General features: G+C 42.8%; 1 protein-coding gene across 1 annotated transcript in view; it reads right to left on the bottom strand.

Moving 5' to 3' along the window:
- Window positions 1-1,618: 1,618 nt before the first annotated feature.
- LOC140532617 (collagen alpha-4(VI) chain-like) overlaps window positions 1,619-13,894 on the bottom strand; it is a 109,904-nt gene continuing 97,628 nt past the window's right edge. Inside the window, exons 35-39 of the mRNA XM_072651297.1 lie at window positions 12,707-12,797; window positions 10,603-11,271; window positions 8,478-8,571; window positions 7,366-7,580; window positions 1,619-5,483 (exon numbers count right to left, since the gene is read on the bottom strand). Of these exons, the coding sequence (XP_072507398.1) occupies window positions 5,311-5,483; window positions 7,366-7,580; window positions 8,478-8,571; window positions 10,603-11,271; window positions 12,707-12,797 (1,242 nt within the window). The 3' untranslated portion in view covers window positions 1,619-5,310. The remainder of the gene's footprint in view (window positions 5,484-7,365; window positions 7,581-8,477; window positions 8,572-10,602; window positions 11,272-12,706; window positions 12,798-13,894) is intronic.

Below are 13,894 nucleotides of genomic sequence, written 5' to 3'. Positions count from 1 at the left end.
CATTGGTCAGAAGTGGAGGGGTGTGTAGCTAGCAGCTTTCTTATCTCAGTGTTTTCAGGTGAGGAAATTAAAGCAGAGGGAAGACTAGCCATGAGTTAACTACTCTCCCCTGGCAAATCAATGGATACCTAAATTCAGATTTTAAATCTCCTTTCAACTGACATGATATATGTTGATTAAAAAACAAAACTTCTATTTTAAAGTGTTTAAAAAATCATTACATGAATTATAAACCTTACTGTTTTAAATAGTATAATTTGCTTCTTCTAGTACAGGCAGCATGGTCATAGTGGAAAGTGTTAGGGTTAGAATGAACAAATCTCAGATCTGCTCCTAACCATCTGTGCAACCTTGGGCAAGCCACTCCCCTCTCCTGACTTCAGTTTCACCATCTCTAAAATGAGAGGGCTGGATAAGATGACCTTTGACCAAGGGGGATAAAGAAGTGTCTTCTCCACTCTCCCCTCTCAAATCCAACTGACACCTAACTGCCAAAAGCACAAGGCTGGCTACATCACTCCCTTGTTCAAAAGTCTGCCTTTGCCTTTAAGAAAAAATACATACTCTTCAGCTTGGAATTTAAAGTCCACTGAAGTCTGGCTGCAGATTACCTTCTCGAGTCATTCTTATTACTTTGAGCCCTCTGCCTTTCAGCCAAACGCTGGACTCATCATTCTATCCTGTTTCTTGGTGGCTCTACACAGTCTGTCCTGCAGGCCTGTAACATACTCCCTGCTCATGTCTACTTCTATTTAGAAACTTGAGCTTCCTTCAAGGTTTACCTTGGATGCTCGTCCGGCTTCAGGCTTCTCCTAGTGGGCAGTGCTCTCTTTTTGTCCTCAAACAATTATGTATGTATCTATCTGTTTACAGGATGTAGTTCCCTCAGTAGAGTGGAAGTTCTTTGAGGGCAGGGAATTTTTGTTATTTTTGTCTTTATAGGTCTAGCCCCTAGTATAGTGACTCACACACATTGCACACAATAAATATTTGTCGGATGGGATGAGTTGGGATGGGACAAGATGGGATAGGATGGGAATGGACTGGAGAGTTCATGGCTCATGGGCAGAGAACATGCTTCCCTGGGTCAGGGCAAAGCCTCTAAATCACTAGACGTTTTATAACTCCGATCTGTAGATTATGTAGTTTGGGAATCATGGTTCTTTTTCATTTATTTTAATTTCCTATAATCACATCAAGGAGAATTCATCCTTTCATCTTTATATTCTTTTGAAACCTAAAAATGGGAATTGTAACTTCCCCTTAGGGAATGGACCCAGATTCCAGCCTGGTCTCCTCGGGTAGCAGGAAAACTTTGGGTGTACATATTTTCTCCCTTCCTTCATCCTTTCTCTCTTCCTTTTTCTGTGTGTGTGTGTGTGTGTGTGTGTGAGTGTGTGCGTGTGTGTGTCTTTCCCTTGCTCTCTACTTTGCTGTGACAGTTCAGGTTAGATTACTTTTTAAAAACATATTATTTTTAACATTCTTTCCTTTTTAAATTTTGAGTTCCAAATTCTCTCTTTCCCTCCCACCTCATCTCACTCCCACTGAGAAGGCAAGCAAATGATATCAATTATACACATGAAATCATGCAAAACATATTTCCATATTAGCCATATTTCCAAAAAACCAAAAAAATTAAGAAAGTAAAAATCATATTTCAATTTGCACTAAGAGTTCATCAGTTCTCTCTGGACAGCATATTTTCATAATGAGTCCTTTGAAATTGTCTTGGATCACCATATTAATCAGTGTAGCCAAGTCTTTCACAGCTGATCATCATTGCACACTGCTGTTCCTGTTCACAATGATCTCCTGGTTCTTCTCACTTCACTTTGCATCAGTTCATATAGACCTTCCCATGTTTTTCTGAAACCACCCTCCTTGCCATTTCCCATACATAGCACAATAGTACTCCATCACAATCATATACCACAACCTGTTCTGCTATTTCCCAACTGATAAGCAGATCCTCAATTTCCAGTTCTTAGGCTAGAAATTTTTGTCATCATGGTGTTTGGGGTATTTAATGTTTAGAGTGGTGATTGCTTTCCACTCATCCTAGAAAAAGGGGGGAAAGGTTCAAGATTATTATGTAGCCAGGGCCCAAAGCTATGGATGGTAACATGTCCGTGTGCCCAGATGGGAAGCAATGGTAAAGTCCAGCCTGTCCAACACTTTTGTAAAATGAGTTTCCATCTGGTCTTAGATGATCTTTGAAGTGATTCCTCTCTCTCTCTCTTTCTCCCTTTCTCATATTCCCACGAGAACTCTTGGGGATGTTCCATAGAGAAAAACAAAGTGAGAGCAGTAGAGTCACGGGTCATATGATATTCCTTGAGGAGCCCCAAAGGTCATCATCCAAACCCTGACACTGGCTACAAGACTCAAACTCATCTGAAACACTCAAAACCAGGCCCCAGGACCAACATCTTAGGGGCATCCTTAGGCACAAACATGCCTGCTATTATGGATCAGACCTCAGATTTCTCTGCCTTGTATTGATTTTGTGTAAATTTGCACATGGACATGTTGCTGCCCCTATTAGAACAAAAGCTTCCTGAAAACAGGGACTTCCATTTCTGCATTTGGATCACCAGCATTTACCTCAGGGTCTTGCACACAGTAGGCACTTAATAAATGCTTCCTGATTGACTTGCTAGTGGAGTGATCACTTGGTTTATTGGCATTGCTTGGCACATAATAAGTCTTTATAAATAGTCGTGGACTGGCCCATCTGTTTCCTTCAGCCCATGTCCTGGCCTTTTAGAAGCCATCAGCTTTACTCCTTGGCAGAGTCTGAGCAACATTTAGAAATGCCCCTGAGATGCCTTTTATCAACATCCCCAAGAACTCACTGAGGACTTCTGGCCACAGGTAGGGACCCCCAAAGGTAGCTCAGGGCACTAGAGCACTGGCAGAGAGAACTCTTCTTGCTGTTCCAGAGAACTACTGATAGGGCAGAAAGAGCCATAGGGAGCATTGAGTTCAACCCCCTCACTTCATAGATGAGGAAAACGAGGCTTGGGGAAAGTAGAGTGGCCTGCCCCAACTACCCAGGCAGAAAGGGACAGAGGATAAATGTAAACCCTGGGTCTCTGACCCAGAATCCAGTGGTCTTTCTCCAGCACCAGGCTGCCTTCCATTCCTACAGTGCAAAATGACTAATAGGGAGCTGATACCTAGTGCTCAAAATAGGTGAGCACTCTTGATGATTCTGGATCCCCAAGTACAGATGAACTCTAGTGCAGAGTAGTTACAGAACTGGCTGATGGGACTGCTGATCATACAAAGATCTCTGAAAAAATGGTAAACATCCAAAGAAGGGTGACCAGAATGCTGAAGTCAACAACACAAAGGCATTTATGAATCACCTACTGTGTGGCAGGCACTCTGCTAAGGACTAGGGATACAAAGAAAGACAAAAATAAAAATAAAAAATAAAAAATACTCCCTATTCCTAAGGGCCTCACACTGATATAAGGATCTGAGGAAAAAGCTAGGGATGTTTAACCTGGAAAAAAGAATGACATTGGGGAAAGATAGTAGTGGTCTTGAAATAGTCAATGGACTGCTAGGTGGTGTAGGGATTTAAATGCTGGATGGAATCAGAAAGACCTGAGTTAAAATCCTATCTCCAACATAGTTTCATGACCCTGGGCAAATCATATCACGTCTATCAGCTTCTACTTCCTCATTGCTAAAACTGGCATAATAATCACACCTAATTCACAGGATTGTTGTGAGCATCAAGTGAGTTATATGTAAAAATCCTGGTCAGCCTTAAAGCACTGTGTAAATGCTAATGGGAAGCTAGTTGGCAGAGTGGATAGAGCACCAGGCTTGGGTCAGGAAGACTCATCTTCCTGTAGTTCAAATCTGGCCTCAGAAACTTACTAGCTTTATGACCCTGGGCAAGTCACTTAACCCTGTCTGCCTCAGTTCCTCATCTGTAAAATGAACAGGACAGAAGCAAAGGGCAAACCGCTCCAGTACCTGTGCCAAGGAAATCCCTAATGGGGTCACAGAGTCAGACATGACTGAAAATGACCAAACAATAACATAAATGCTATTATTAATTATTATTAGAAATAAAGATTAGACTTGTTCTTGGTCCCAGAGACTACAAGTAGAAGCCACAGGAAGAAATGCAGATTTCAAATGAGAAGAAGGAAAATCTTTCTATCAATTAGAATGATCCAAAAGTAGAAATAGCTCCCTTGGGAGATAGTGGATGCCTGTCAGCAGAGGTGTTCAAGAAAAGGCAGGACTTCACTCGGGGAAGAGATAGCTAAGGGGATTCTCAGGTAGGTACAGGTTAGACTAAATGTGGTGGCCTGAGGTCTCTTTGAACTCAAGGACTCCACGTCACTGTGAAATGGTATTGTCACTCCATCAATGGCTATATTCACAAAGACTACCCCAAACTACAATGAGTAGATAAGTAATTCTAAGTCATAAGATTTCATGAAGAATGAACTCATTTTAAGGTCAAATTTTAAAAAGAAATTTTACATCCAAGACATCATTCATTATCACAGAGCCATATTTGAATGGAACATCTTAGGACTTGAGTTGTTAGACACAAAAGTATTTTCTAACTCATTTTCTAATGAGGTTCTTTTGCTTCTCACAGTTTTATTTATTTTCCTTTAGTTTTCTAGGGAACATCTATGCATAAGAAATGTGCAATTTTTTTTAGATATGAAGTATCTTTTTCATTGCTTTTTATGCATTCTAATGATATATATCCATTTCTGAAGGACTAAATCAGCAGCAAAGTCTAATGGTGAGTGATGAATGGGAAGTTAAAAGACCCAAATTCTAGTCCCCACTCTACTGTTTATGAGGGGTTTGACCTTGGCAAGTCACTTAGGCCAACGTTAGCTTCTGTACCTGCAAAACGGGCCTAAATACTGTCTGCCCTGCCTCTCTCGTAGGTCTGCTTTGATGAGGAAATGAGAATTTGTGCTCTATTTTGTATTACAATGATTAGCGTTTGTTTCATACCTGCTTTCCAGATTGTAAGTTCAGTAAAAGCAGGGATAAGACTCTCTAAACTTGTATTTTCTCTTAGCACCAAGGTCAGCGTTCTTGCATACACTTACCATGTATAAAAGTGCTTTAGGAACTTCAAACTGCTAAACAGATAAGAAGGGTTATTAGACAAGTATAGCTTTTTGTATTTTTTCCACTTAAATATAACAGATATTTACTTGGAAACAACATAAAGTGACTTCATCTGAAATCTGCCATTTGAGTTTCAGCAGCCTTTGCCCAGCATTAAGGACTTGGATGATTTTCTCTTCTCTAGGCCAAGGGGACACACCAGGACTCGCACTCTTGCTTGGTTTCAAATTGGTTTTGGTTGCCACCACAGCCGCCAAACCAGAACTTCTGGCAGGTGTGCTGGTCCCGATGATAGTACCACTTCAAGACATAGTTATGGCACAGTCCAGCATCCTTAGCCATGGAACAAGGATCTGGTATAAAATAAATGAAGAAATAAATAGATAAATAAGTGAATGAATTGATAGATAAAAATAACAAATGTTGACCAGTCTGTAACAATCTCTGTGGATGATCACACTTCACTTGACTGTCTCTATCATCCTTTCTCTTTCCTTGACCTAATCCCAGACATGTCCAGCCCTCTGATAACTCCAGGGATGTACAAACCTATGCCCTTTGCTGATACAGCCAGACTCTCTCCCGGGAAGTCTGACATTACTTAGAACAAATGAAACTCTTCTGTTACAGAAGTTGGCATTGAGTCCCTGGGCAATGCCCCAACTTTTATATATAATGTATTTTTCTCTACTGGACATCTTTCCTATCCAGGCTCTTCAACTTAACAGTCTCATAGAATTTCTGGGGCCCTTGGGAAGTTAAGTGACTTGCCCAGGGTCACACAGCCAGTAAGTACATGTCAGAAGTGAAGTTTGAACCAAGGTCTTCTGTACTTTATATGGCATATACATATGTGCGTGCATGGAGGGTGTATTTTAAAAGTATATATTAAAATATATACACACATACTTATACATATATAACTCATATTATACACACATATATTCATTTGTGTATTTTGCCATATAATATCTATGTGTACATACATATATGAGAAATATATGTGTATATATATGAAGTCTTCATACAACTCAATAGGCTAGAGATTTCATGCACATATATACACATGTATGAAGTCTATATATAAATCCAGCCCTAGACACTTATTAGCTGTGTGATCCTGGGCAAGTCTCCTTACTCTGTTTGCCTCAGTTTCCTCATCTGTAAAATGAGTTGGAGAAGAAAATGGCAAACCACTCCAGTGTCTTTCCCAAGAAAACCTCAAATGTGGGGCCATGAAGAGCTGAACATGACTAAGAAACAATTTTCTAGACTAATATCTAAAATGTTATTATCAACCCTGAGAATATGTGGTCCTAACATCTACTTGGAGTCAAAGGACCTGGGATCAATCCAGATCTGTTTCCAGGTGAGATGACCTGAAGCAAGGTATTCCTCCTCTCTTGGGGTCAGTTTCTTCACCTGTAAAATGAGGGGATTGTGCTGGATGTCCTCTTCATCTTTAAATCCTAAAATCCGCTAAACTCAAGAACTGTCTTGCACTCTCCCCACCCACCCTTCCCAATCCAATGTGCACACAATGGCCGATGGTAACAATGGCGATGATGATGATCATAATCTTTCTAAGGCAGGCATACGCCTGTCACTTCCCTGTTGAAGAACCTCCTCGGTCTGTGGGGGGAAAACTCTCAGTTCCTCAACTTGCCTCACAAGCTCTGGCCTTCCTTTCCTGCCTCACTGACATTCTCTACCCTCCAGCCAACCAGTCCCTGCTTTTCTCCAGACTCATCATTCCATCCACTTCTCTGCCTTTGCAAGGGCCATCCCCCTATGCCTGGATTCACCTTCACTTTTCAGAAGTCACAGATCCCTTCCAGGCTTAACTCAGGCACCAGCTCTACCAGAACCTTTCTCCCTACATCCCCCACCCCCAGGTGTTAGCGCTTTCTCGCTCCTTAAGCTTTTTCTTTTTTTTGTCTTCTACTACAGAGACTTCAACAGAGCTTGATATATGTGTATGGAACTGAAGTTAATTAATCAAAAGCTAAAGTAAGCCTCTGTGTGTTTTCCTAAAAGACATGTTATCTTCAGGCATGGACATGATGCTACTGGGAGTTTGGAACTCTGGGTATGAATTGTAATGATCTACATGCTAAATGCCAAATGTCAACAGGAGGATCTTTAAATGGAGACTCTGAAAAAACCCACTCCCATATCACTAAGAACCAAAATGAGTGGTGGGTTTTGGTTTGCTTGGGTGTTTTTGTTTTTTACCAAGGTCAGTGGTTTCATCTCCAGTTTCTTCTGTCCTTTTTGGAGCTTCCATTAGATTTTGTTCAGGTCTATAATGATACTCAATGTCTTCTCTGTCAGTCCTGGTGATCTGGGAAATTCTCCCACTAGTCCCTAGAGAACGGTCTTTTGTCTTAAGTACTTTCCGACCTCTTCTGGATTCAGACTCGTTGGACCTGAACCTGATCAAGTTCAGTCTGTGGAAAGAATATCTGTTAAGTGAGAGATTTGAAATATGAGGTGGTGTTATATTGTATTGCCCATAATCTTTCATGAGGAAGACAGAATCTCTCACATTTGAGTCAATCCGACATTTATTAAGCACTTACTGTGTGCCACGCCCTATGCTAGTCTTTCAAGGGCAGGGGTAATTAACCTGGGGTCCACAGACCATTCTGTAGATAGATTTTCAGGAATTCTGTGAATGTGGGTGAGAAAAAAATTATATCTTTGTTTTCACTCATTTCTAACTGAAATTTAACATTTCTTTCAGTGATTTAAATAATTATTCTAAGAAGTAAGCCGTCACTAGCTTCACCAGCCTGCCAAGAGTGGGGGTAGGGGTGCATGACACAGAAAAGGTGAAGGACCCCTGCCCTAGGGACACAAAAACCAGAAGGACAATAGTCCCAGCCCTCAAGGCACTTACATTTCACTGGAGGGACATCGTATGTTGGCAAATGCATAATAAAAACATACAAGGAAATCTGAACAGGGAGAGAGCATGAGAAAGAGGAAGGGATCGAACCAAGGAATGCTTCCAAGGGGAGGAAGGTGAGGCTCTGGGAAGCCAGAAATGAGGCAAGAGGAGCTTGTGGGAATGTACCAAAAAGGCATGATGAATATCACAAGGAATAAGAAGCTTGGAAAGGCAGACTGGAACCAGACTGAAAGTGGGGAGTGGTTTAGGCAGTTTGGCTGAAAGGCAGCAAGGAGCCACTTAGGGTCTGGGAGCAGGGGAGAAGGGGATAAACCCAGTGCTCTGGGAGGCCAGACTGGAACAGAGGGGAGGTTGTTCTGAAGCTAGGCCTCCGAGATTGCCCAAGCAGGGCTTCGTGCCTTCCCAGCACAGTGCAACCCCGGGCACAGCCTACCTCCGGGTCCAGGCTGCCTTTCTCCGATTGTCTCCTCGGTGTAGTCCCTCACAATCTTCTAGAAGATGAGGAGGTGGGTATTGGTTCACCTCACCTGCAGACAAAGGAAAGGGGAGAAACACCTTTTATCTGTTCTTACTCCTTTCCTCTGACATCTGGATGATCCTTATGAAGCTAATATGGACACTTTTTTGTAAAACAATGCTTATCTCCTCAGGAGCTGCTGGGAACGCTTTTTTTCCCAGTCCAAGAGAGGAAGATGTTCCCAAGCTTAGGGGTCAAACATGGCTAAGGTGCACGGCTGTTCACGTCAGATCCAAGCATCCCAGAAAGGAGGACGGTTGGGAGTGCCAAGAGGTAGAACGGCTCACAAGGGGGCTGCAAGGATGAGGTCACCCAATAGGAAAGAGGGACCCTTTCCCCCTCATTGGAGCTGCCTGGCCCAGGTTAGATGCCAGCTGATGTGGGCTGCCATTCACACAAGATGAGCAGCCTTGAGTGGAGGGAAGAAGAAAGGAAAGGAGACTCTGGGGAACAGAATAGAAGCCAAGGTGTACCACATAGACTGTCTCATTAATAGCTTTCTTTCCCTCCCAAACCCTCCTCTCAGCTGTTTCCCTGTCCAAGGTACCACCATCCTCCCCATGACTTAGGCTCCCAATTCAGACATCATCTTCACCTCCTCTCTGGCACTCATCCCACACAGCCAATCAATCAACAAGTCTTGCTACTTCTACGTTCATAATATCTCCCCACATGTTTCCTATTTTCACTAGAAGTGCAGGCTCTCATCACCTCAGACTTCCTGCTATCCTCCACTAATCTGCCAAAAATCCCCAAAGTGATTTCAATAATAATAATGATAAGACAGCATTCTGTAAAATGCTTTACAAACATCATCTCCTTTGATCCCCAAAATAACTCTGGGCAGTAGGTGCTATTATTATCCCCATTTTACATATGAGGAAACAGAGGCAGGTATCGTGACTTGCCCAGAGTCACAGAGCTAGGAATTGTCTTAGGCTGGGTTTGAACTCAAGTGTTCACCACTATGGGTCCCATCTGCCGTACCCGCAGCTGCCTCTGATCTTCCTGAGATTCGGCTGCGATTATTGTCATCTTGTTATTCAATAAATTCCTCCTCTATAGGCTTCCTGCTAAGAGACTTTAAAGTTCTTTACGACCAGGCCCTTTCCATTCTTCTTCGACGTTCCCCTCTGCCCACGCCATAATCCAATGGCACTGACCCCCATCTTGCCACGCTGTGTCTTGGCACCAGATGTCCCCCATGCCTAGAATGCCCTCCCTCCTCACCTCTACCTCCTGCTTCTCAATCTTCCTTCAAGACTCAACTCATCTCCCAGGCTCCCAGGAGACTTCTCAGACTATTGATATTAATGACAGCACTTATGCTGTATACATCTTGTAAGCACAGAGCTGTCTCCCTATTAGAATATAAGCCTCTTGAGGGTGTTTTGGTCTTTCTCTGTATCTCCAACACTTAGTACAGTGGCTGGCACATAGTAGGTGCTTAATAAATATTTGTTGATTGATGGGCCTGGGAGACAGAAGAACCTGGGTTCTGCTCTCAATTCAGGTGCTCCTAGCAAATCCCTCAGAGAAGTATGAGCATGTGATGGGAGGCAGCACGGGACCAGTACAGAGGACCTGGGCTCAGTCCTGTCTGTGTGACCTCTCTGTGCCCTAGGCAGCCCTCTCAGATGGGAAGTTACAGACAACTGATGATCTTCCCTCCCCAAAGAGGAAATCACGTCTGGGTCAAAACAAACCCTCTAATGAATAGAAAGAAAGCCAGTCCAACCCAGGAAGGGAGAAAATGTGCTAAGGTAGCTGGGCTCCTTCAATCCAGCCTCCCCTGACAAAAGCAGCCAATGACCATGTGCCATAAGGCAAGCAGCCCAGAAGGCATCTTCTCTACACAACAAAAAGGTAATTCCTGGAATCAGATCCTGCCAAAGAATTTTCTAGGAGCTGTCCACCAGTGACATACTTTTTGCTCCTCTAAGGGGCACAAACAGGAGTGACTCAGCAGCCCCTGAGAGCAGTCTTCTGCCCTCTCTTAATGCCTTTTCCATCCTCCCATCCACCCTCCCCACCTGCTCACTTTTCAGAAGGTTCAGGAAGGCCTGGATGAACCCCTGGACATAGTCCATTTCCAGATGGGAGATATCAGTCAGGTGCAGCAGGTGCTGCTCAGGCGGAGAGCTGGCCAGCCAGGCCAACTCTTCCATGTTGACTTCTGTGCCCAAGGCCACAGTAAACAAGATGAAGCCTTCACACTTGGCTTCCAGGGAGACCCTCCGCAGCTTGTCCCTGTCCCCGGGACTTGTCTCACTTCCCACAATCACAAAGAGAACCTGGTTCTTCCTCTGGAGGGGATCTATCAGAAAAATATTCTCAATAGTCCACTCTAGGGCATGACCCAGGTACGGGAGCCCATGGAGTTGGACAGATTTCTGTATGTGCCCTTGCATCTGCCCTGGATGGTTGTACATGACCAAATCAAACTCCTTCTGGACGGGGAGTATGTCACCATCAGGGAAGAAGTCTGGGACCGTATGCTGTACCAGGGCCACCCTGGCCCCTTCAGTGGATGTTTTGGGATGAGAAGCAATGACAAAGTGATTCAGCATGGACTCCACCATGCTTTTGGCTGCATTGAATGTGTCACTTGTGACCTTGAGAGAGCCATCCACCACATAGGCTATGTCCATGTCCACCATAATGGGCCTGGGGCCGACCATTTCACATTCCTTGTCTTCTTTACACCAATCTATGAGGGAAGCACAAAACTAGAATAAGAGCAAAGTCCTGGGAGGCATAAAGTAGAAAGAAAACCTTTTAGAAGATCATTGGTTTAGAATCAAAGGAACTTTCAGCAGCCATCTGGTCCAACCCCCTTGTTTCCAGATGAGAGACCAAGGGACCTAGCCAAAGTCATGATATTCAAACCCAGTTCCTCTGACTCCAAAGCCAGCACTCCTGGGGAGGAGGGGGGAGGGTTGGGAGGGAGCAGTTTCCTTTGACAGTTCCATTGAGAGTTTCCTTCTTTTTCAGGCAGGCCAGGAGATGGGACCCCTGAGTTACTGGAGTTTGCATTTATAGTGATCTCGGGGTAGAGTTAGCCAGGGTGTGTTTACAACAATAAAACACCATCTTGTTTAAGGTACACTCATTCTCCGAATGCAGTCTGAAAGAACCTCAGAGGTCAGTGGTCCAACTCAGCATCAGGTAGATGAGTAAAGTAAAGCCTACAAAGGGGATTGGCCTGCCCAAGACCGCCCAGGAGTCCCTGATGGGACCTGGACCAGAACTCCCCAGATTTCACCCTCAGAACCCTTTTTATCACATCGTGCTGCCTTTACAGCCCTGCTCCTTACTGCTTCTGTCACCCTGGGAAGGGCATGTAAACTCTTGGGGTCTCACTTTCCTCACTCTGGAAAATGAGAGGGCTGCAGGCAAGGGTTTTTATCTTTTTATGTGCTTCAGACCCTTTGGCAGCCTAGGAAAAACCTATGGGCCCCTTCTCAGAATAACATTTTTAAGTGCATAAAATGAAATTCATAGGGTTACAATAGAAATAAATTGTATTGAAATATTGTAATAAAAATATGAAATTACTGATTAAATACTAATTATATTAATATTAAAATAACCATTATTAATAAATTCCATTTTAATTGTATTTTATTATCTGTGAGTGCCTCTTATTGCATCCTAATCCTGGTACCTGAAATTACAATACTGGCCTAGAATAAAATGTATAAGTAAAGGAAGCAAGGATAGGTAATTAAGAATTATTATAGCCAGTATCTGGACAGCACTTTAAGATCTGGAAATCACTTTACAAATATTATCTCATTTGATCCTTACAACAACAGTGAGAGGCAGGGGCTATTATTTTCTGCATTTTACAGATGAGGAAACTGAGGCAGGCAAGAGATTAGGTCATGTGCCAGGGTCTCTTATAAGTTTCTGAGGTCAACTTTGAACTCAGGATTTCCTGACTCCAGGTCAAAGGCCCTATTTATCATATCACATAGCAGAGTCTTAAAACAAGTCCATAGGTTGCAAGTTAGGATCCCCTCTCTGGACAAGATGACCTCTGGGGCTCCCTCCTGCTCTAAATCTATGATCCTACAAGTCAGTTTTATAAGAAATCCAGGGCTGGAAGAAAAACAGATAATGCAACAGCTCTGTTGGCTTACCATAGCAAAGAGTGCAGGAGGCCACACGTTTTACATCCTCATCATTCTCATCTTCCCACAAGTAGAGCTTAAACCTCTTTGTATCATCCATCTAATGAAAAACATACATACACACACACAAGATTTTCATTAGCATAACTAATTTTAGGAATATCTTCAAGAAATCTTCCAATATGTCTCCTCCTCTATACCCAGATGATCTACACTGCATTTCATAGTTACTTAAATAAATATTTATAATAAATGCTTAATAATTAAATTGAATTGAATAGTAGCTCATATTTCTAGAGCGCTGAAAAGTTTACAAAGGGGAGAGAGTATTGAACTTGGGATCCAGAGGACCTGAGTTCAAATCCTGCCTAGTTCTATATCATGATGAGGCAATATAATGAGATTTACCAAGACATTCCCAGGGAACAAAAAGAGACATCCCATATTATCCTTCCTCATAAGGAGCTTACAAACTGATTGGGATATGCAGCACGCAACACTTTCCAAAAAAACCATTTCTACAATGTGGAATTTCTCCTTTGAGCATTCCCTCTGCTGGTAGAGATCATAACCCTTTCATGACTCCTCATTCTGTGACATTCTTTTCCATATCTTTCCACCAAAGCTCTCTCTGCCACATTACCATCTCCATCTATTTCCTTATTCAAAACAGTATTCTCCTCCATGGTTCACATGTGTTCACATCTCATTTTTTTCAGAATCTCAGGGATCACATTCATTCTCCCTACAATTCTTCTTTTCCAGTTACCCATCCCTTCCATGGTGCCTTTGATATTATTTTTCACACTAGTCAATATTTTTAACACGCCACTGACTTGTCATGCCCTCCCTGTGTCTTTCCACTGTCTTTTGGGTCATGCCCCCTACATCTGTGGTCATCTGGGTTTCATGGCCAAGATGTCAAAGAGATATATTTTTATAAAAGGAAAAAATTCAGGTTCCTTGAAAACATTTCTCCAAATGTAATCCAGCCCCATTTCCTCCTCCTTTTCAGTTCCTTGATGAGCTCACTTTCTATCTGCAGTATCTACCCAAGATATTTCTATGGACTAATTCAAAGGGCTACTTATCTAACTGCATGTTAAAGTAGGGGCAATCTGCATTTTTCATCCTCTTCTAGACTGACCTCTCTCACACTGCTATAAAGATTTCACTGAGGAGGCTTTGTAGCATTTG

Source organism: Notamacropus eugenii, chromosome 3 (genome assembly GCF_028372415.1).
Source record: "Notamacropus eugenii isolate mMacEug1 chromosome 3, mMacEug1.pri_v2, whole genome shotgun sequence".
Classification (NCBI taxonomy): Eukaryota; Metazoa; Chordata; class Mammalia; order Diprotodontia; family Macropodidae; genus Notamacropus; species Notamacropus eugenii.
This window is presented reverse-complemented; position numbering and strand designations above follow the sequence as displayed.